The 21,573-nt window shown below is 34.8% G+C and overlaps 1 protein-coding gene across 1 annotated transcript in view; it reads right to left on the bottom strand.

Moving 5' to 3' along the window:
• Window positions 1–20,378, bottom strand: part of LOC138711653 (uncharacterized) — a 124,798-nt gene extending 104,420 nt beyond the window's left edge. Inside the window, exons 1-2 of the mRNA XM_069842785.1 lie at window positions 20,293–20,378; window positions 10,541–10,724 (exon numbers count right to left, since the gene is read on the bottom strand). Coding sequence (XP_069698886.1) covers window positions 10,541–10,681 — 141 coding nt within the window. The 5' untranslated portion in view covers window positions 10,682–10,724; window positions 20,293–20,378. The remainder of the gene's footprint in view (window positions 1–10,540; window positions 10,725–20,292) is intronic.
• Window positions 20,379–21,573: the final 1,195 nt, after the last annotated feature.

The raw sequence follows: 21,573 nt of genomic DNA, 5'->3' as shown, positions 1-21,573 counted from the left end.
GGGGGTTAGCGCAACAGATCTTGAAAGGTTGCAGTGCTGGATCTTAGTGTTCCCAGCGAATACGGATTATAATAATAATAATAATAATAATAATAATAATAATAATAATAATGATTTATTTTAGCTGGCAGAGTTAAGGCCGTAAGGCCTTCTCTTCCACACAACCAGCAAAAAGTGTATATACATATGCATGAACTTACAAAGAATTCAACAATTTGATTTAGATGAGAGTTACATGTATACAAGAGTTATTTACGAATTAAACAACAAAATACTATGAACTATTAATTAAACACTGAAATAAACTGGGTAGCAGAATTAAACTAAAATACATAGAATGTTAATATATTTCAAATTATATTAGATAATAGAAAGAGATTATTATGAGACAATTTTGAAAATGCAGCACAATCAGGATGATGTCTAAAGAAAAAAAGCAACAGTGTAGTCAGTAATATTTTAAATCAGTATGATTGGAGTGAAATGCTAATAAGGTTATCTTTTAAGCTGTTCTTAAAGGTGTTTGTTGTCTTGCAGCCCCTAATACTTTGTGACAAGGAATTCCATTGACGCGAGGTGGATATTGTAAAAGATGAGGAATAACAAGATGTTCTATGAAGAGGTATATTTAGCGTGCCACAGATAAGTGATCTGGTATTTACGTCGTGGTTAGAGTATAGATAAGAGAAACGAGACGAAAGGTAATTTGGTGTTGAGGTGTGCAGAATTCGAAAGAGTAAAGACAAAGAGTGTAAAGTTCTGCGTTCTTTAAGTCGGAGCCACGAGAGACTTGCGAAGGACGGTGATATGTGATCATATCGTCGGATGTTGCACACGTATCTGATGCACATATTCTGAGCTCGCTGTAACTTGACTGACAGTTCAGAACTTAGATCACTTAACAAAACGTCACAATAATCGAAGTGCGGCATTACTAGGGTTTGTACTAGGGTAAGTTTTAGTTGCTGGGGCAAGAAGTTTCTCAAGCGACTCAAAGAGTGAAAGGAGGAACAGATTTTCTTTATCGTTTCTTTAACTTGAAAATTCCAACTTAGATTATTATCAAAAAAGAAGCCAAGATTTTTTACGACAGATGAATAAGGGATTAGCGTGTTGTTAAGGGTAACAACTGAAAGATTACTGTTATTAAGGGAGTTAACTACACGCTTATGTCCAATAATTATGGCTTGAGTCTTACTTGGGTTAAGTGCGAGTCCGAAATTGGCCGCCCAAGTGGAGACAGTGGCTAGGTCACAATTTAACTTGTCAATCGATTCATTGATCGTATTGGGTCTGGAATGTATGTAAAGTTGTAGGTCGTCGGCATAGAGGTGATATCGGCAATACTGTAAGTTCTTTGATACGTCATTAATGTAGATAGAGAAAAGTAGTGGTCCTAATACGGAGCCCTGCGGCACTCCCGCCTTTGTGTATCGCCATTGGGAGAATGGACACTGAGCGAATTTTCCTGTGTTTTGTTTTTTTGAGATGTTTTTATTAGAAGTACCAGGTCTCTTGGACCCTTGCCTTTTACAAAAAATATGATTTTATAAATTGAAATGTAAATAGGTTTTCTTAAGGAAAATTGATTACTAAGACCGTCAAAGATGGAAGTATTTGTTTGGAGTTATGTTATGTCTCTTAGTAAAGGGTTGGCATGATGAAGTAGCTTATTCCTGTATGTAGTCTGTAGATCTTGAATATGAGCAACCAGGAAGGGTATATGAAGTTCATTGTAGAGTTTGACATTGTTCGTGAGGTAGTGTGCACCAGTGATTGTTCTGCAGACAGCTCTTTGAATTCCTTCCAGACTCTTCAGGTGGCGAGGATGAGCTTGGCCCCATATCTCACAGCAGTAGTGGATGTATGATCTGATGACTGATGTATACAGCAGGACTTTTGCTTTCCTTGAAGTCAGACTTTTGAAAAGTGGATAGAGTGCCATGTATCTTTGAAATACTTTGTCTCTTATGTTTTGAATGTATATTAAGATAAACGTTTGTCTAGAAGTACTCCAAGATATTTAACTGATATGGTAAAAGGTATTACTTGGTTTTGAATACTCAGTTGGTCTATAATCCTGGGAAAACGTTTAGTAAAGACCATCAATTGAGATTTTTCGCCGTTTACTTTTAACCTCCATTTGGTAACCATTGTGTTAATATATTTAAGGCATTTTGCATGTTGACACAAGCTGCATGAATATTAAAATGTCTGGTTTTGTTTCTCTGTGCGCCAGCGTGTAGTTCCACTTTCAAGCGCTAGAGGTTAGTGTAATCGAGCATACGCTAAGATAATATTGAGTATAGAGTTCAGAAACAGGATCCAAACATCGCCTATCTTATTGCATAATCCAGTAACGCTTTGCTTCAAATAAATTCAAGTTAACAGCTTTTCCTTATTTCTCAGTGACAAAATTGTTGTAATAATAATTTTTTATATTTCAGATATAATAAATTATATTATAAAATAATATAATACATTATAAAATTAAGTATCAAATTCGTTTAATATTTGTATATAATATAATATAATATAATATAATATAATATAATATAATATAATATAATATAGGTATAGGTATAGGTTTTACTTCTCATAAGAGTTTTGTTTTTATTCACAGTGCTATCAAATCATTACATATTTTAATTGTTGTTGGGGTCAACGTCTCAACTCTCATTATAAAGGAACTCTAGAGTCTAGACATTACAGTTAATGACGGATTTATCCAATTTATTTTATTTGAGTACATAATGTACCTAGATGTATTAATTATATGTGTTATATTTCCGCTGTGTCGACTGCTAGCTGGTGTGATGTCAGCGCCAACTCTAGGGAGAAAGCAGAATCTCAGGCTCTAGCTGGCTTGAAGGTCATTGAAATCAGTCCGGCTACATCAAAGGTACCGACGCGAAGTGTCCATACTTAATTACCTATACGCTGGTGTCTCGTCCCAAAATCCATTTCAATTCAGGAACCTAGTGTAACTATAAATGCGATGTTTCGAATACCGAAAAATAATTTCACAATTATGTAACAATGAAAAGTAGCGTATCCAATGACACATTATGAATATTTTAGTAACAAAAACAATGCTATATCAATTAAAATTGTGTCTCGGTCATTTACTTTCTCATATGTGTATAGGGTTGCCAACCCTCCCGTATTTCCCGAGATCTCCCAAATTTGCCCCTAATCTTTAACAATCTCCCGGCTCCCGTATTATTCTTCTCTTCGAGCATTTTCTCCCTTATTTTTGTATAGGCCTAATGTAAAAATCTTTATTCTAAACTTTTGATTTTGTTCTGAATGATGTTTGATTATATGATGAATTTTGTTGTTCAAGAAATACATTAAAATATGCAGCCTTTATAGAAAGTAATGCTTGCCAGAAATGGGTTTTACTGCTCACTCGTCTAAAATCAAGCCGTTTAATGTTATAAAATTGACAAAAAAACTGAACAATAATAATTGGACAGGTATTCGAAACAGGAGCATAAGAACATGTGAATAAAGTTGTTTTTTTTTAGTAATTGAACCGAATAATTAGTCTATTTTTGTATGTGAAATTTTGTCGACCCCTTAGTCTCTCGTATTTTCTTCAAAAAAATTGGCAACCTTATATGTATAGTGTGAAATATTGCGATGCTACAGAAATTCGAAATATTTGATATGGCGTGGTTTACCTTTCCGTATGTGTGTAACTCCGTCTTATGAATAAATTATTTATTGGACGTACAGAGCTACTCAAAAACAATTAAACCAATTTCATATGTGAACAATAAGTATTCTCGTATTTGGAAAGTAACAAATATAATTTTTATCGTGGCCGATAAAAAAAAAACTTTCCAAGTTTCATAGTATACGTCAACTCTTCAAAACTCTTGTAGGCCTATTTTTTTGTAGTAAACGAAGTAAAACGAAATGACTATTCCGCAATAGAAGGCATTTTGTGTAATGGTATTTACGGAGAGGTCACTGAACACAAAACTTGTTTATTCAAATAACATTTTCCAGCAAGATATTGCTTCACCGAATTCTCAACGCGATGTCCGTATTTTTTTTTAAATAAAGACCTTCGACATCGTTATATGAGACACAGCGGCACCAAAAATCTTGCCGTTTACTACTGGCAACCAGATCCCCGGATATAACGTCATAAGATTTCTTTCTGTGAGACTATGTGAAAGATATTATCTTTATACCAGCTTTGCCTACAAAAACCTCAGGAACTAAACAGAATCGAATTATGACTGTGAATGGATAGACTTATCAGTAGCTATCTGTGGCCTCCTCAATCCCCTGACTTCACCTACTATGGGGTTTATTTCTGTGGAATTTTGAAAGATAAAATGCGAAAAAAATATTCGATATAGGCTTACTCTGTGAGAAATAAACAACTTACGTGGAAATATCGCCCCCATTTCTCAACTGGAAATGCAGTAATGCGCGACTTCTTAAACAGGCGACACAAATATTTGAGAAAAAAGAAAAGAAAGGCAGATAATTTCATCATCCCATATCTTAATTTTGGTAAGTAAATAGCGTTTAAATTGTTTATAATTAATATGTTATATTAATATAGTTTCTGGCCGTGCCGGGTTATTACGTGATCTAACACGCGCTTCCCTTAGACGGCGTAATCTGAAGGCGTGTTTTCGAATCGCCCCTCGGGCATGGATGGATGTCCCTAGTTAATGTTCCATCCAGTGTGTGTCTCATTGGAGTCTCCTACTGTCTGCCGATCCCAGGTTAGGGGAGGCCCATTGCATAAATTCCAGTAATGCTGGAATAGTAAATAAAGTTTTTTTTAAATGAAATAAGTATAATAAAACCTTCAATAACTGTCTATTTTAACCTAATGAGTAATACAAGAAATTACGTTAGGTCATTATACAATAAAAATATGACCAGCGCTTTCGCCAATTAAATGGCATCTTCAGGTCTAATTAGCAAATTATGATGCTTTAAGCATAAAGACGTAGGTAAAAAGCAACATAATAAAATATGATAAAATACATGATGAGAGATAATTACAACATTATATGAATGGCTGCACAAACAGAAAATTGTCAAATATTAATTGCCAATATTACAGATATTATTCTGTCTGACAAATTAATAAAAACTCTATAATATTCTCATAGCTAGCAATGCGTATGTTTCTGCATATTACTGTCACTTAACTGCGGAATCCCGGCCAAATAAGTCACTCAGCTGAGTGCGCTCCTAATATAATGGCAGTTGACATTGGACATATACGTCAACATGCCTAACATGAAGTCAGGCCATAAAGGGAAACATTGAAGGAGGAGAATTCGATCCGGTGCTGTGGATTGAATTCGGTGCAGCTCAGTGGTCAGAGCACTTGGTACGTAGAACCAAGGACCGGGTTCGATCCCCGGCGCCGCAGCGAATTTTTCTCTTCAAATATTAATTGATAATTAATTAATGAATGTAATTTCTTGTATTACTCATTAGGTTAAAATAGACAGTTATTGAAGGTTTTATTATACTTATTTCATTTACATGCTAACTTGTCGGACCAATATGCCTCTTAAATTTTTTTTTTGTTAAGTTTATTTATACACGCTTTAACATTTGTGGTCATATCGCGTGTTTAAAATGTGTGAGTGTACCATTAGGCCGTTTTCAGTATTATTAAGTTCCTGTTTTTATTGTGTCTTGTATATGGCTTTGTGTTCATATGACTGATTATAGATTATGATTAATGTTTATGATATTGGTGATTGAGGTGGTGTTGAATCATGGAATGTAAATTTCCAATCCGGCATTTGCCCTTGTGACTGAGGGAAACCGTGAAAAATCCATGTGTGATTGGTCGCCCACGGGGTTTGAACCGGAACCTCCCGAATACGAGACTCAAACGCTACCGTCTAAGCCAACTCGCTCGGTTATGAAGGTTTTGTGAAGATGAAAAATAAAATAAAAATATCGACATTCCTTTTCTTCCCCTTAGATTCGTATATCAGCTGTTTCATTGAGTGCCATAGCAACGCGATTTTAAATATTTGGAGGCGAAATCAGACTGCAGAAGTCATAGTTATATAATACGCTGGAGTCTACTGGAAAATCCCTTAACCTGATGTGTTTCTTATATTGCGTGCAAAGGGTATATCGATCATTATTTGTTGTGAATTAGTAACGAGGTGACCAAGTGAACAGGACTTTGTCTTCGGCTGGGCTGGCTCCGTTCTATTATTGTTCTTCAAGCCTGGGCAAACTTGTTCATTGAACTTCGCTGTCGTATTGGATGCACATAGGTGTCAATGACTTTTGCAGAGGGCAAGAACTTTTCAGGTCTCTCATTTTAGTCGAGCAAATACGATCTATTTGCTGTACATTTCTGAAGGACTTTACGAGTTGTGATAAAAAAATTGGACATGTGAAAAAAAAAACACATGCGCATCTTTTTACCGTGTTGCCTGACTTTACATTTTACAGCTTATGGGTGGTGTGAGAAATGAAACACGAAAAACAAACAGAAAACAGAGAGAAAAAAGGAGAATACAAGAAGAAAGAGGGAAACATAAAGAGAAAATGGGCATACGAAAAGGAGAACAAAGAAAACGCAAGGAGAATAAGATGGAGGCAAGGAGAACAACGTGAAAGCAAAGAAGAACAAGGAAAAGCCAAGGAGAAGAAAGGGAAGATAAGGAGAACAAGAGGAATGAGGGTAACAATGGAAATATTATGAAAATAAGGAGCACTAAACGAACAAGTGGCAACGTCTTGGCAGAGAGCAGCTCATCTACCGAGATAAACCGAATTCGTTGACCTCTGATATCTGTATCAGGAGTAGAGTGTGTTAGCGGCGATGTTGCCGGACTGCTGAAACTTCAAACTTAATTTTCTAATTAACCGTGCATTTAATCATAAAACGTGATATAGGTTTTCTATTCATTTAAGCCAGCCGTGGCGAAAATGTTATCGTGCGCCGAGCCACTGTGTAACCTGCAACGTGCATAGCACCTATGGAGGGAGGCGGACACCCGACGGAGAAGTGAAGCAACTGTCTGACTTATTAACGGATTTTCATTTTCCTTACGTCAAGCACTTAAGTGTAATTTTATACAGTACAAGGCTACAAACTAATGTTTAGTACGTGTAACGAAGAAACGTAACGTAAAAATTCTGTGGATGTTTATAATTATATTACAGGCTTATTACTAAAGGTAAGCATATGATATTTGCTCATATTGGGTTGCGGAAAACCCTGGGAAAAACCTCAACCAGGTAACTTGCCCCAACCAGTAATCGAATCCGGGCCACCTGGTTTCGCGGCCAGACGCACTAATCGTTACTCCACAGGGACGGATCATAAAGAGTTATACAGAGCAATACTGTTTAAAGATGTAATTTTTAACAATGGTTATTATTTTATTATTATTATTATTATTATTATTATTATTATTATTATTATTATTATTATTATTATTATTTATCGGAAGAGGTGTATTGTATATACAAATTTTTGGATTTTTCCAGCAATATTTTATACATTTAATAAAATAGATTTGCGATACTCGAACTCAGGAAATAATGCCCTCACTGGCTTCAACTCTACTAATTACTTATAAATTTTCCACCCTCAAACTCAGGAAATTACGTCGTCGACAATTCCATAGACGAACCGTAAGGACTACATCATAAATGTCGCCATTTGTTATTTCGGCTAATGTGAAAGTATGTGTGCGCGCTCAGTGCCTACTCACTTCACTCTAAGTGATTCGGGTTAAAAAGTACGCCAAACGACACACGGTGTTCCCAAGCGGTCACTCATCCAACTGTAGCCTATACTGACCGCGCTGAAATTTGCTTGACTTCGGTGATCGGACGAGAAACGATAATATTCAACATGGTATGGCCGCTACTGCTAACAGGACACAAATTGCAGTTTCTCCCACACATGGTTAAATAATTTAAAATCAGTCTCATTTGGTAGAGAAATATACAAACTAACTAATGTATGAAAGAAAAATACTGCATATGCTTCAAACAATTTGCAACACTTATATAATTTTTATCTCTTCTGTATGCTTTGCGTAGCCCAACATTAATATATAAACACGATTTCTACCATGTAAAGACGGTGTCAGTGACGCGAATTGTGTGTTGCTGGTTGCGACAAGCTGGGAAAGAGTGTGGTGATACTAGTTAACCATCCTTTGACCTGACTTGGAGCTTAGGCGCTTATCACTAGCAATCACAAATGAAGTGTCTACTCCGTTGACGCTAGCACATTATTTTTCCACTTACGACGAAAGACTGTCCGAACGATGCACAGTGTGTAGTTTCAATTAATAGCCGGCCAAATAGTAATATACGTTACAAGAGCGGTATGCTGACGTTTTCATGTTCGAGGAAAAGATGGAAAAAGCGAAACGTAGTTGAGTTTTTTTAAATTCCGAGAACATGAAAACAAACATACCGCTCGTGTATCGTACATCATTTTGTACGAAGATCGTTTATTAGAAACCTGAAAGACGAATTTATAATTAATTGCAATGAAATCTCCATCTTGGTTTCTGTTTAATGACGGCAACTTCGGAAAGCCAAAATATATTTCTTGTTTATTGTTGCTATAAAATGTTTTCTGTGTTTACTATACTCCAGCAGACCGTGATATACGTCTGTCTCCCCCCCCCCCAGTCTATAAATGCGAACTTAAAACGAACGGTAAGGTTATGTAATGATTTATTTTTCATTTTAATATTTTAACAATATTATTTATATAACATATTGCAGTAATAACATCCGCATCTGGAATCTTGTTGATTTTTTCACGGCTTCCTTAATGTTACTTGTATCAGGAATGCAATAAGTTTCGTGGAGTAGTAGACTTTACTTAATTTTTGCAAATATTTAAAAACAGTAATTAATATTGGAATTTAGGTGAAATTGCAGTGGTAAGTTTCCAATTTATAATTATTACTATGTTAAACGTCTCTAAAAATAATATGTTAAAAGCCTAAAGCAGTAAAATGAATGTCGCGCTTAAGCGGTAAGAAGAGAGAAATTGTTTTGTGTGTTACGTTGGGAATACTGAATGTGGTATTTCACACTTACCGCGTATTGGTTCTGTGCGGAAAACAAGCAAATACATACGATCTCGCACAAAATATTGTAACTTCGAAACGTAAGTAACTGGTACCAGCACATTTAAAAAATGGAGAATAATAGGCTACCGAATATAGTACTAAATTACGAGTACAACCGCAAGGATAGCTGGATATCGGCATGTCAATTGATGCCCACAGGATCAAGCGCGCGCTTTAGAGCTCAGGAGAGCCTGAGCGCTTTACAGCGGAAAGGAAAGAGACAGACGAAAGAGGTGGTATATGCCGCTTGGTCGAACTATATTCAGGGATGGCCAGCACTGATTGAATAGATGAAGGGAAGAGAACTTATTAAAACTGTTTCCATGTTAATTTTTAGATTTGCCTGAGAAGTATAAGTGCATTATAAGAATGTAAGTTTTAATTTTAATGCTCATTTTTCACAAGTTTGATTTTTTTATTCAAAAGAAATATTTTCTCAACTTTTCGTATAGAAAAGTGAAATTTTAAGGTATAGGCCTATTTATTTAGTAGACTTACAGAATGTTTTCGAAAATATAATATACCGTACATATGTATTACTGAAGATAGTGTATTGAAAATTTTGAAAATATTCGCATGGAAATTGTTTGTAAGGAAATGAATTAACAAAGCAACTACTGTTACGTCATAAGCAAAAGGTACGTGCCCATGTGTTGTAAAAATACCAGCTCTATAGCTTCAGCAGATTTCGAGAAAATAATTTAATATTCTGATGATAGGAAGTTGCTCACAAATGTCACCTTAAAACCATAATGCGATAAGAGTTTTGTTATGTAATATTAGTTACACTTAAAACAGATACAGTACCTAGGTAACTTTGCTTTCTACTGTAATATTGTTTTGATTAGTTTATTGATTATCTTTGTAAGGCTAAAGATACCATCAATATAAATTCCAACTTATCATGTCATACTCAATCTCTTTCTTTGGAATATCACTTTCTTTATGAATGATGTGTTTTATCCACTTAATACAGTATAATATTGTACTACTATGGAATTTAAGTGAATATTCCTTCTTAACTCTCTATTATGTTATTAAGATTTAAAACACAAGTGCAATATTAAAAACTCAGTGTTAGTACTTTTGTTTTACAGACAATATAGATAATATTAAACAGAAAGAAGCCATATAAAAATAACGACATAAAATTTCACGTTCCGTTTGAAGTTTGTGCACCACTGTTTTCTTAATCTAACAGGTTGCTTATTCATATACACAACCCTTCCTCTTTCCGTAAATAGCGCTTGCTGCCCGCGCACGACTTCAAGGTCAGAAAAATGCGCTTGCTTTGACATCACTGGCCTAACCAGTAATGAATAGTAAGTGTAAGAAGTGTTGCTTGATCCACAGATATAGTGAACACTGTGTAGTGCTCTAGTACAGAACACAAGCGATGCAATGTATAAGCCTCTGACCTGCACGAATTCTGGTGCCAGGTGCTCCCCTGCCTGAATGTTGACAGTCTTGAAGTTGAGCTCCACGTCTAGCAGCTTGGCTAGCAGCATCACAGAGCGGCACGGCGGGCTGGGTGGGATGTAGTAGAAGTCCAGGGGCATCTTGGGCTTTTCGGGTTCTGCGGGCGGCTTGTTGACGGCGATTCTGAAGCAGAAACACGGCGTTAGCACTTCCCCATCACCATGTCTAAAGCCCATTGTTTGGTCATATTTGACACAAGTTAGGTAAGCAGTGACTGTAAAGGCTGGTTCACAATAAACCGGGAACGGAAACAAAAACGAGAACGAGAACGGAAACAAAAACGAGAACGAGAACGGAAATAATGATAAAATAAATGTATTTAAATGTTAATGGTTAATCGTGAATGCTCACATTTAAATATGTTTATTTCAACAATATTTCTGTTCTCGTTCTCGTTGTCGTTTCCGTTCTCGGTTTATTGTGAACGAGCCTTTACTATGGTCAAGTTTTTGGAAGTGAGTGAAATGTTGGTACAGTCGGTTAACGCATAAATTGTATTATTTTATTTATTTATTTATTTATTTATTTATTTATTTATTTATTTATTTATTTATTTAAGCCATGGGCCCTTCTCTCTCCCAATACCAGAGGATTAGAACTACAATACAAAGAATACAATTACGATTAATATTAAATTTACAATTACAGTTACAATAAAAATCGAAGTACAAAAAGATTACCTGATTAATAAAGGCTAGGCAATTTATTGTGGAATTTAAGAACAAAGAAAGATTTTTTTTCACTGAAGTACAAATTAAATATAGAATAATAAAATTATAGTGTGGTGAAATTACCAGTAATCTCGTACACGCAAATTTTCACCGATTTGAAGATTCGTTTTGTTGTCGCTGGAAACGTCAGTCAGTAAAATGTCGGCATAGTAAAAATAAGGCAATACAAGCGTCTACAGAAGGGGCTCTTTTAAACAGGAGGGAAGATGAATATTTACCCTTTTTAGCACAGTAGGTTTCTGCAATTTGCATGTAATTCTGAACACTGCTTTCATTCCTTACTGTTTAACAATATATTATTTCAACCTATAAGAAGCTACAAAGAATACTTTTTAGTCGGTTATTTAACAATGCCATATCAACCATTAGGTTATATAACGTCAATGGGCTTAGTGATAGTGAAATGAGGCCGAGGATTCACCGTAGAGTCGGCCTTCTGTGCTCAAGGTTGCGGGTTCGATCCCGGCCCAGGTCGATGACATTTAAGTCTGCTTAATGCGACAGGCTCATGTCATTAGATTTACTGGCATGTAAAAGAACTCCTGCGAGACAAAATTCCGGCACACCGGCGACGCTGATATAACCTCGGCAGTTGCGAGTTTCGTTTAATAAAACATAACATTAAACATTTCACAGTAGGTTACCTGACATTTGCCTTAATGTTGGGGAAAGTTCGGAGAAAATCTAAAGACAATCAGCCCAAGCGGGAATCGAACTACAAAGAACAGAAGCTCCAAGAAAATTATTAAACGAATCCAAAACTTAAAATTAAATTTAAAAGTACCTGGAAACTGTGAAAATGTAAATTACATGAAAACTAAATTTTACGTTATTTATTTGATTATTTACTTATTTAATTTCATATTTATTATTTACTTACGCATTTATTTGTTTGTTTATTTATGTATTTAATTATAAGTAAATAAATAAATAAACAAACAAAAATAAAGAAATAAACAAACAAATAAATAAATAAACAAATACATAAATAAATAAACAAATAAGTAAATAAGTATAGGTAAGTAAATAAATAAATAAATAATTCTATACTAATAATAAATCTGTAGCCGAAATTTTTCTGGTAATTTTCGATTTTCAAAAAATAATTGGTCCTAACATATATAATTAACCACCCTGAAACCGAAAATCGCTTTTTTGAATTTTTTGTTTGTATGTCTGTCTGTCTGTATGTTTGTTACCTTTTCACGCGATAATGGCTGAACGGATTTCGATGAAAATTGGAATATAAATTAAGTACGTTGTAACTTAGATTTTAGGCTATATGGCATTCAAAATACATTATTTAAAAGGGGGGGTTATAAGGGGGCCTGAATTAAATAAATCGAAATATCTCGCTTATTATTGAATTTTGTGAAAAATGTTACATAACAAAGGTTTCTTTAAACATAATTTGCGATAAGTTTTATTCCTCGAAAAATTTTGATAGGACTGATATTTAATGAGATAAATGAGTTTTAAAATTAAAATAACTGCCATCTAAGGCCGTGTAATGAATTAAAAAACAAATGACTTCGTTTATAAGGGGCCTTGGACAGCAACAATCGAAAGCTATGATTGATAGCCTACAGATAATGTTTCTGCGTTTCTATGAAGTAATATCGGAAGCTAAATTAACCGATTTGTATAATTAATTATTAATTCACCATTGGAAAGTGTAGTTTCTCTAGATGGACATAATGCTATAATGTTATCACAGTAACTTCTGAGTGAATCGAGGACAGGTAAGATTAAAATAGCTTCTTATGCACAGAAAATTTGATAGGCTATTCCGTATATTCGTTTCCTATATTTCCTAAACCAATTTTTATGACCAAATGAGTGGTGTCTGGATCAAAATGATCGCATTTTAATTTTTTAATTTAATTTAAATTAAGTAACATAATAAACGATGTATCCTTCTATCAAACACGAATGTTCCCTGGATCAAATGTCCTATTTTAATTATATAATTAGGGGAAAGTCGGGTAGTATCGGACATCGGGTAATATCGGACAGTGCGTTTCCTTCATCTACCGCCATATGGTAGTACCTGAATGACATGGTTACGTTTCTCTATGCGACATCACAGAAACGTAACCATGTCAATCAGGTACTATCATCGTGTGGTAGATGAAAGAAACTCACTGTCCGATATTACCCGATGTCCGATACTACCCGACTCTCCCCTACTTTATATTTATTTCTAACGGGTGCAGCGGAGCGCACGGGTACGGCTAGTAAATAAATAAATAAGAGAGTAAATAAATAAATAAATAAATAAATATGTAAATAAATAAGTAAATAAATAAATAAACAAAAAGAAATAAACAAAGAAATAAATAAGTAAATAAGTATGAGTAAATAAGTAAATAAATGAATAAATAAATAAATAAGTAAATAAATGAATAAATAAGTAAATAAATGAATAAATAAACAAATGAATAAATAAATAAGTAAATAAATAAATAAGAGAGTAAATAAATAAATAAGTAAGTAAATAAGTAAATAAATAAATAAATAAATAAATAAATAAATAAATAAATAAATAAATAAATAAATAAATAAATAAATAAATAAATAAATCTGCAGCGTACTGTTGAGCAACACTCCGTACATGTTTCCATTGCGTCGGTGACCAGACATTGGTCTCTAGTCATACCATACTGGACTTGGCACGAGACCTAACCTAATACAGCATGACGTATTGTTTTTTCTTATTTCAGTGTTTTTGAAGCTGTTCCATAGTGATTTGTTTCAATAATGAAATACTCTGTGTACAGTAAATAATGCAATGAGATACATAGCAGAAGTCTTCATTTCTACATTCAGACTGGCTCCAGTGTGCACCGTGTTTCAAACTGAAGTGCATGCCATTGAACATGAAGTTGTTTGGTGTAGACTATAGCTAACAGAACAAATTCATTCATACATTCGGAATCTCAAGCAGCTTTGCTCTTTATTAAAGATAAATTCAATATAAATCCAATAGTTTCTGAAATAAGAATCAAACTATTAGCACAGTCTAGTATATACAGTCGCGAAGCTCAATATGTAGGGAATTGCTAGGATTGCTAATATCGCCTCATTACAGAAAATGCAAAATAGTACCGGCACAGTCTATTGTTCCTAGTACCCTCAGCAACTCAAGCTTCGTGACTGTATATACTAGACTTGCTATTAGGTTATACTCGTAATTAGAAACCGTACTTTGTCCCAGAAGTCTACAAGATTAGTATTGCTGCTCTTAGTGTGCTGAACGGTGTTCGATAGTACTTAACGCCAACAGATAAATTATTCAGTATAATAGGCTATCCCGTCCACTCAGGTGAAACATTAGACCGTATTAATTAAATTCTACTGAACCTACAATATCATGTCGTGGACCGCACTTGTGTAGGTATACATATTATTAGAAACATATGTAAATAAACAACAATAATCAATAAAAATGTCCACACCTGTGGAGTAACGGTCAGCGCGTCTGGCCGCGAAACCAAGTGGTCCGGGTTCGAATCCCGGTCGGGGCAAGTTACCTGGTTGAGGTTTTTTCCGGAGTTTTCCCTCAACCTAATACCAGCAAATGCTGGGTAACTTTCGGTGTTGGACCCTGGACTCATTTCACCGGCATTATCACCTTCATTTCATTCAGACGCTAAATAACCTAGATGGTGATACAGCGTCGTAAAATAACCCAATAAAATAAAATAAAAAAAATAAAAAAAATCATTATATCTACAAATTAATTTACCCCCCGTGGGGGCAAACGCTGGGTATTCAAAACTGCACTGTAGGTAAGCAGGAAGAAGGAGAAGAAGAAGAAGAAGAAGAAGAAGACAATAAAAAAAGCAAAAAGTAAAAAAAATACAATTTACATTTGATTACACATACCTTTACACATTTTATTGTCCACACCTGTGGAGTAACGGTCAGCGCGTCTGGCCGCGAAACCTGGTGGCCCGGGTTCGAATCCCGGTCGGGGCAAGTTATCTGGTTGAGGTTTTTTCCGGGGTTTTCCCTCAACTCAATACGAGCAAATGCTGGGCAACTTTCGGTGCCGGACCCCGGACTCATTTCACCGGCATTATCACCTTCATTTCATTCAGACGCTAAATAACCTAGATGTTGATAATGCGTCGTAAAATAACCCAATTAAAAAAATATACATTTTGTTCAAAATGGAGGCCCTGTTTCTCGATACACAATGTGTTCTTAATGTGCTTCCACCAACGTTGTAGCACTAAACACGTTGTTTTGTGGTTAATTTGCGAATCATTGCAAGAAACTAGCAGTTATTGCATAGAGACGCAAACCAACACAATAAAACAAAACAACAACAACAAAAACAAGGCATTACATCGGAAAAACAGTTGACACACGAACATGGTTTTCAATCCACCTCTTATTACACCAGGTATTCGTTTATGCAAGTTATGACATCTGTATATGTGTACAATTAGTATGAAACCTTAGAACGAATATTGGGGAAAGCGACTTTTGACCCATCTCGTTTTTTTATTTTTATTTTACTTGGTAATTTAACGACGCTGTACCAACTACGAGGTTATATAGCGTCGATGGTATTGATGATAGCGAGATGATATTTGGCGAGATGAGGCCGAGGATTCGCCATAGACTACGTGACATTTGCCTTATGGTTGGGGAAACCTCGGGAAAAATCCAACCAGGTAATCAGCCCAAACGGGAATCGAACTCGCGCCCGAACGCAACTCCGGATCGGCAGGCAAGCGTATTAGCCGACTGAGCTACGCCGGTGGCTGACCCATCTTGTTATGTACCATTTCGTGAATTACTGTATTCTACACTTTTTGTTCATAATTTTGGCCCCAATTCTTTTTCAAACACTAGGCCTAATTGATACAGTCAAAATGAAAACTGACGAAGTGCAAAAAAGTTCTGAGGAAGCTAACAAACTGACCCATATATCTAAATGTGAGAAAGTAAGAATTTATTCCACTTTATTATAGTAAACTGTATGCCAATAAGTTGTACTTGTAATATTTTCAGGTCATTATTCACATAAAACTGAATAATATATAGTTTTTTTTAGTTGTCTCAAAACTTTGCTTTTTGCACTTGGTCAGTTTTCATTTTGACTGTATCAATTTTGAATTTAAGTTCTGCATAAATGATATTTCTACGTACGAGAAATGAAAACTGTACATCAGTGAGGATAAGAGTTTTTAAATCATATCATAATACTCTGCTATATCATCTACTCTACTCTTAACCTAAAAACTACATAACATGAATAAAAATACGTTTCACGCAATCCGAGACATTTCGTAAATCTCGTGTTACTTTTTTCAGTTTTAAGCTAGGTGTTTAACACTATCTAATCGTGTTCCGTCATATCAGTTTATCTAAACCACCATTGAGGTATTTTCCTCCTGTCCAGTTGTTAGGCCTAACCAACCACAACGAACAAAAAGAAAATAGATAAATCTCCCAGATCTCGAACGCTATGGTCCTCATGAAGGAAGCTATAAGTAGTATCACTACATTGGAGAAAATTCAATCTCAACACAGTGTTGTCGAATTTAATACCTTCATCGCAAGTTTTATTTGTCGCAATGTAAAATATATCTTTGGCATGGAACGGTTTATAGTGTACCGTACTATACATTCATAGATAGATAAATAGATTTATTCGTTCCATAATATTCTTACATTTGCTTTATAGCATAGAATAAAGAACATGTCCAATTGTTACGTTTAAATATAAATGCAATACATATAAAATGCAAATATGAAATATGTACAGAATTAATACCTTAATAACTAATATTTTATACAATGTAATATGTTTACCATTTAATAGTATTAAAATATTTAAACAGTACTGTGAAATGTCAAGAATTCATCTACAGAATAGAAAGTGTGAGATATTAAGTAATTTTTTAGTTTTACCTTAAATAATGCAGGGTTTTGGCTATGATTCTTAATGTCTTCAGGAAGAGTATTGAACATTTTTATCGCCATGTAACGTACTCCCCTTTGATAGCATGATAAGTTTGATGATGGCGTATGAAAATCAATTTTTCTGCGGGTATTTATACTATGTATGGCTGAATTAGTTGGAAAATTTTCTTCATTACATAAGAGGAAACTTATTATAGAGTATGTGTATTGATTTGTTAAGGTTAGAATCTCTAATTTTTTAAAAAAATAATCGATATGATTCTCTAGCCTTTGCTCCAACTATTATTCTAATGGCTCTTTTTTGTAATAAGAATATATTTTTACTATCTGCAGAATTTCCCCAAAATATTATTCCGTAGGACATAATGGAGTGAAAATAGGCAAAATATATTGTCTTTAAGATACTGCTGTTTAGAAACTGTTGTAACGACCTAATTGCGAAGCATGCTGAGCTAAGTTTGGGGGTTATTCCTTCAATTTATTGTACGTATTATTAATATGCAAACCAAGAAATTTGGTTGTTGATGTTTGTAGTTGAGGTATATTGTTGATAGTTGTGTCCAATGTTTCAGAGATTAAATTTGAAGTGGTTTTAAATTGAATTATGTTATTTCATTTTGTTGCAAGTTTTGACCGATAAGCAAAGTACAATAGGTTAGGATTAAATGGGTCCGTCTAATGCTTATCTATTAATATTGTATTGATATATTACAATTTATTGATCATGAACGTTTTCGGCACATATATGTGCCATCTTCAGATGTTAAAAGATAGTCTTAATACATACTTGATAATACCATAATGGTGAAACATAAGTAACAGCGACATAACCGTTATATTATACTATTCAAATCACCTTATGATTACAATGTTCACACCGTTATTGATTACACACTATCCCTTCACAATGAATTAAGCACACATACTGAATAAAACAATTAAAACAGAGATTTAAAAACATTAGCTTTGGCAATAGCAGGTAATGCTTGATAGATTCAAAATGAATGTCATTAATATCAATCACTTAATTGCATTATAACGTTAAGATAATTAAATCTGATCATAAATAACTAAAACAGAATATAACCATGAGCTTTGACATACTGGCAGGTGATGCTCGATAAAATTGACTAATAAATGCCATAATATCAGTCCCTTTTTTACATTTTAATAAAACACGTTGAAACAATTAATCAAAGCGTATGTGGTGCTTACGTAGTGTGATGTATTAAGACTATCTTTTAACATCTGAAGATGGCACATATATGTGCCGAAAACGTTCATGATCAATAAATTGTAATATATCAATACAATATTAATAGATAAGCATTAGACGGGTCCATTTAATCCAAACCTATTGAATTATGTTACTTATTTACTTACTTACTTACTGGCATTTAAGGAACCCGGAGGTTCGTTGCTGCCCTCACATAAGCCCGCCATTGGTCCCTATCCTGAGCAAGATTAATCCATTCTCTATCATCATATCCTACCTCCCTCAAATCCATTTTAATATTATCCTCCCATCTACGTCTCGGCCTTCCCAAAGGCCTTTTTCCCTCCGGCCTACCAACTAACACTCTATATGCATTTCTGGATTCGCCCATATGTACTACATGCCCTGCCCATCTCAAACGTCTGGATTTAATGTTCCTAATTATGTCAGGTGAAGAATACAATGCGTGCAGTTCTGTGTTGTGTAACTTTCTCCATTCTCCTGTAACTTCATCCCTCTTAGCCCCAAATGTTTTCCTAAGCACCTTATTCTCAAACACCCTTAACCTATGTTCCTCTCTCAAAGTGAGAGTCCAAGTTTCACAACCTTAAAGAACAACTGGTAATATAACTGTTTTATAAATTCTAACTTTCAGATTTTTTGACAGCAGACTGGATGATAAAAGCTCCTCAACCGAATAATAAGAGTCATTTCCCATATTTATTCTGTGTTTAATTTCCTCCCGAATATCATTTACGGTATATTTGTTACTGTTGCTCCAAGATAATTGAACTTCTCCACCTCTTCAAAAGATAAATTTCCAATTTTTATATTTCCATAATCATATACTTTGTCTTTTCGGGATTTACTTCCAAACCTATCTCTTTACTTGCTTCCAGTAAAATTCCCGTGTTTTCCCTAATTGTTTGTGGAGTTTCTCCTAACATATTCACGTCATCCGCATAGACAAGCAGCTGATGTAACCGTTCAATTCCAAGCCCTCTCTGTTATCCTGGACTTTCCTAATGGCATATTCTAGAGCAAAGTTAAAACGTAAAGGTGATAGTGCATCTCCTTGCTTTAGCCCACAGTGAATTGGAAACGCATCTGACAGAAACTGACCTATACGAACTCTGCTGTACGTTTCATGAGACACATTTTAATTAATCGAACTAGTTTCTTGGGAATACCAAATTCAATAAGAATATCATATAAAACTTCTCTCTTAACCGAGTCATATGCCTTTTTGAAACCTATGAATAACTGATGCACTGTACCCTTATACTCCCATTTTTTCTCCATTATCTGTCGAATACAAAATATCTGGTCAATAGTTGATCTATTACGCCTGAAACCACACTGATGATCCCCAATAATTTCATCTACATATGGAGTTAATCTTCTCAAAAGAATATTGGACAAAATTTTCTACGACGTCAACAAAAGTGGCATTCCTCGAAAGTTACTACAGTTAGTCTTGTCCCCCTTCTTAAAGATAGGTACGATTATGGACTCCTTCCATTGTTCTGGTACAATTTCCTTGAATTATATTAGTTTTATTAATGTTTAATGTTAGTTTATTGGTTGTAAACCAGTTATAAATTTTAAGGAGAATTATTTCTGTTTCATATTTGAATGTGGCAAAGTCCTTGTCTGTAATTATCAATTAATTTAATTTCTTCTACTTCCCTGTCACCACAAGTTTACTTTTTGTATCCGCAAGCAGATTTGATGTGAAAGAGCGTGTTACAAACGTGCAACGCCTCAAGTGCGAAGTGCAGCAAAGAAACGGCGTGGCACTTACTCTTCGACCGGTGGAGCCGCCGCGATATTGTCTATGCACTGACCCAGGGTGAGGGACGACCACGACTAGGGACGCGAGGTGACGAGCACGGCACATGCACTGCCCTCCCTGCGGCGCGATGGGAAATTTTTGTTGGTTATGTAGGTCAAAGCTTGGCCTTCAACCTCACCTGGTCTGTAAGAATGAAACTATTGGCCGCGGGTTGCCATGGCGATAGTCATTCCGCCGACAAAACAAAATACAAACACGCGTGCGCGTTGCTTCACAACACCAAAGCGCGATCACATGCCAGATTAATTGCTAAATAAACATGGCGTTCAATATTAGTGCTTCTGCTGTCTGAACCATGTGTTACTTCCAAAAAACTGGCTTGTACAAGCCAGCAAGGAATTAACGTGTATTACAAGGGTTGTCCAAATTTTAAGAACGGCAATTGAATTAAATTAAATTATTTTACTGAAATAATTTAACTCGGACAAATTGTCGGTGATCCGCCGTAGTGAATCAGTGGTACGTATTCACTTTTTAACCAAGAGAGCCTGGTTCGATTCCAGATATGGTCTTTTCAATTATTAATTAATTTAATTATTTATTTATTTAATCTGAGAGGATTAAGGCCATAAGGCCTTCTCTTCCATCCTACCAGATAGCACATATAAATACAAAAAAGAATTACAAACACTGATGAAAATAACACAAATTAAGTTAAAGCCCTGTAGAAGGTCAATAGAGTCAAAAGAACACTATAGAACTCTCATCGAGCTAATACAAGAAAAAAAGAAAGAAAACAGAGAGCAATGATGATATTGATAACTGACAATAATAATAATAATAATAATAATAATAATAATAATAATAATAATAATAATAATAATACAGTAATAATAATAGTAATAATAGTAGTAGTAGTAATAATAATAATAATAATAATAATAATAATAATAAATACATTACATATTAATTTTCAATTTTACAACAGCATAGTTACAATATTTACTATATGTCATGGGTTAAGGTGAAGTTGCGCAACCTGACAGGTGTTCAACAAGCAATTCCACGGACTAGAATGTGATTTTTAAATTTAAATTTGAATTTTGATATTGTCGACAGTCTCTGACATGGTCAGGGAGAGAATTCCAGAGGCGTGGAATAGATATGCTGAAAGATGTTGAGTAGAAGGATGTTCTGTGCAGAGGAATAGAGAGAAGGTACATGTTCCGGGTTCGAGGTAGTGAAAGGTGAACAAAACGAGATGCTAGGTAAGAGGGTGTGGAGGTGTGG

Source organism: Periplaneta americana, chromosome 13 (genome assembly GCF_040183065.1).
Source record: "Periplaneta americana isolate PAMFEO1 chromosome 13, P.americana_PAMFEO1_priV1, whole genome shotgun sequence".
NCBI lineage: Eukaryota > Metazoa > Arthropoda > Insecta > Blattodea > Blattidae > Periplaneta > Periplaneta americana.
Note: the sequence above shows the minus strand (reverse complement) of the source record. Positions and strands in the feature narration are given on the sequence as shown.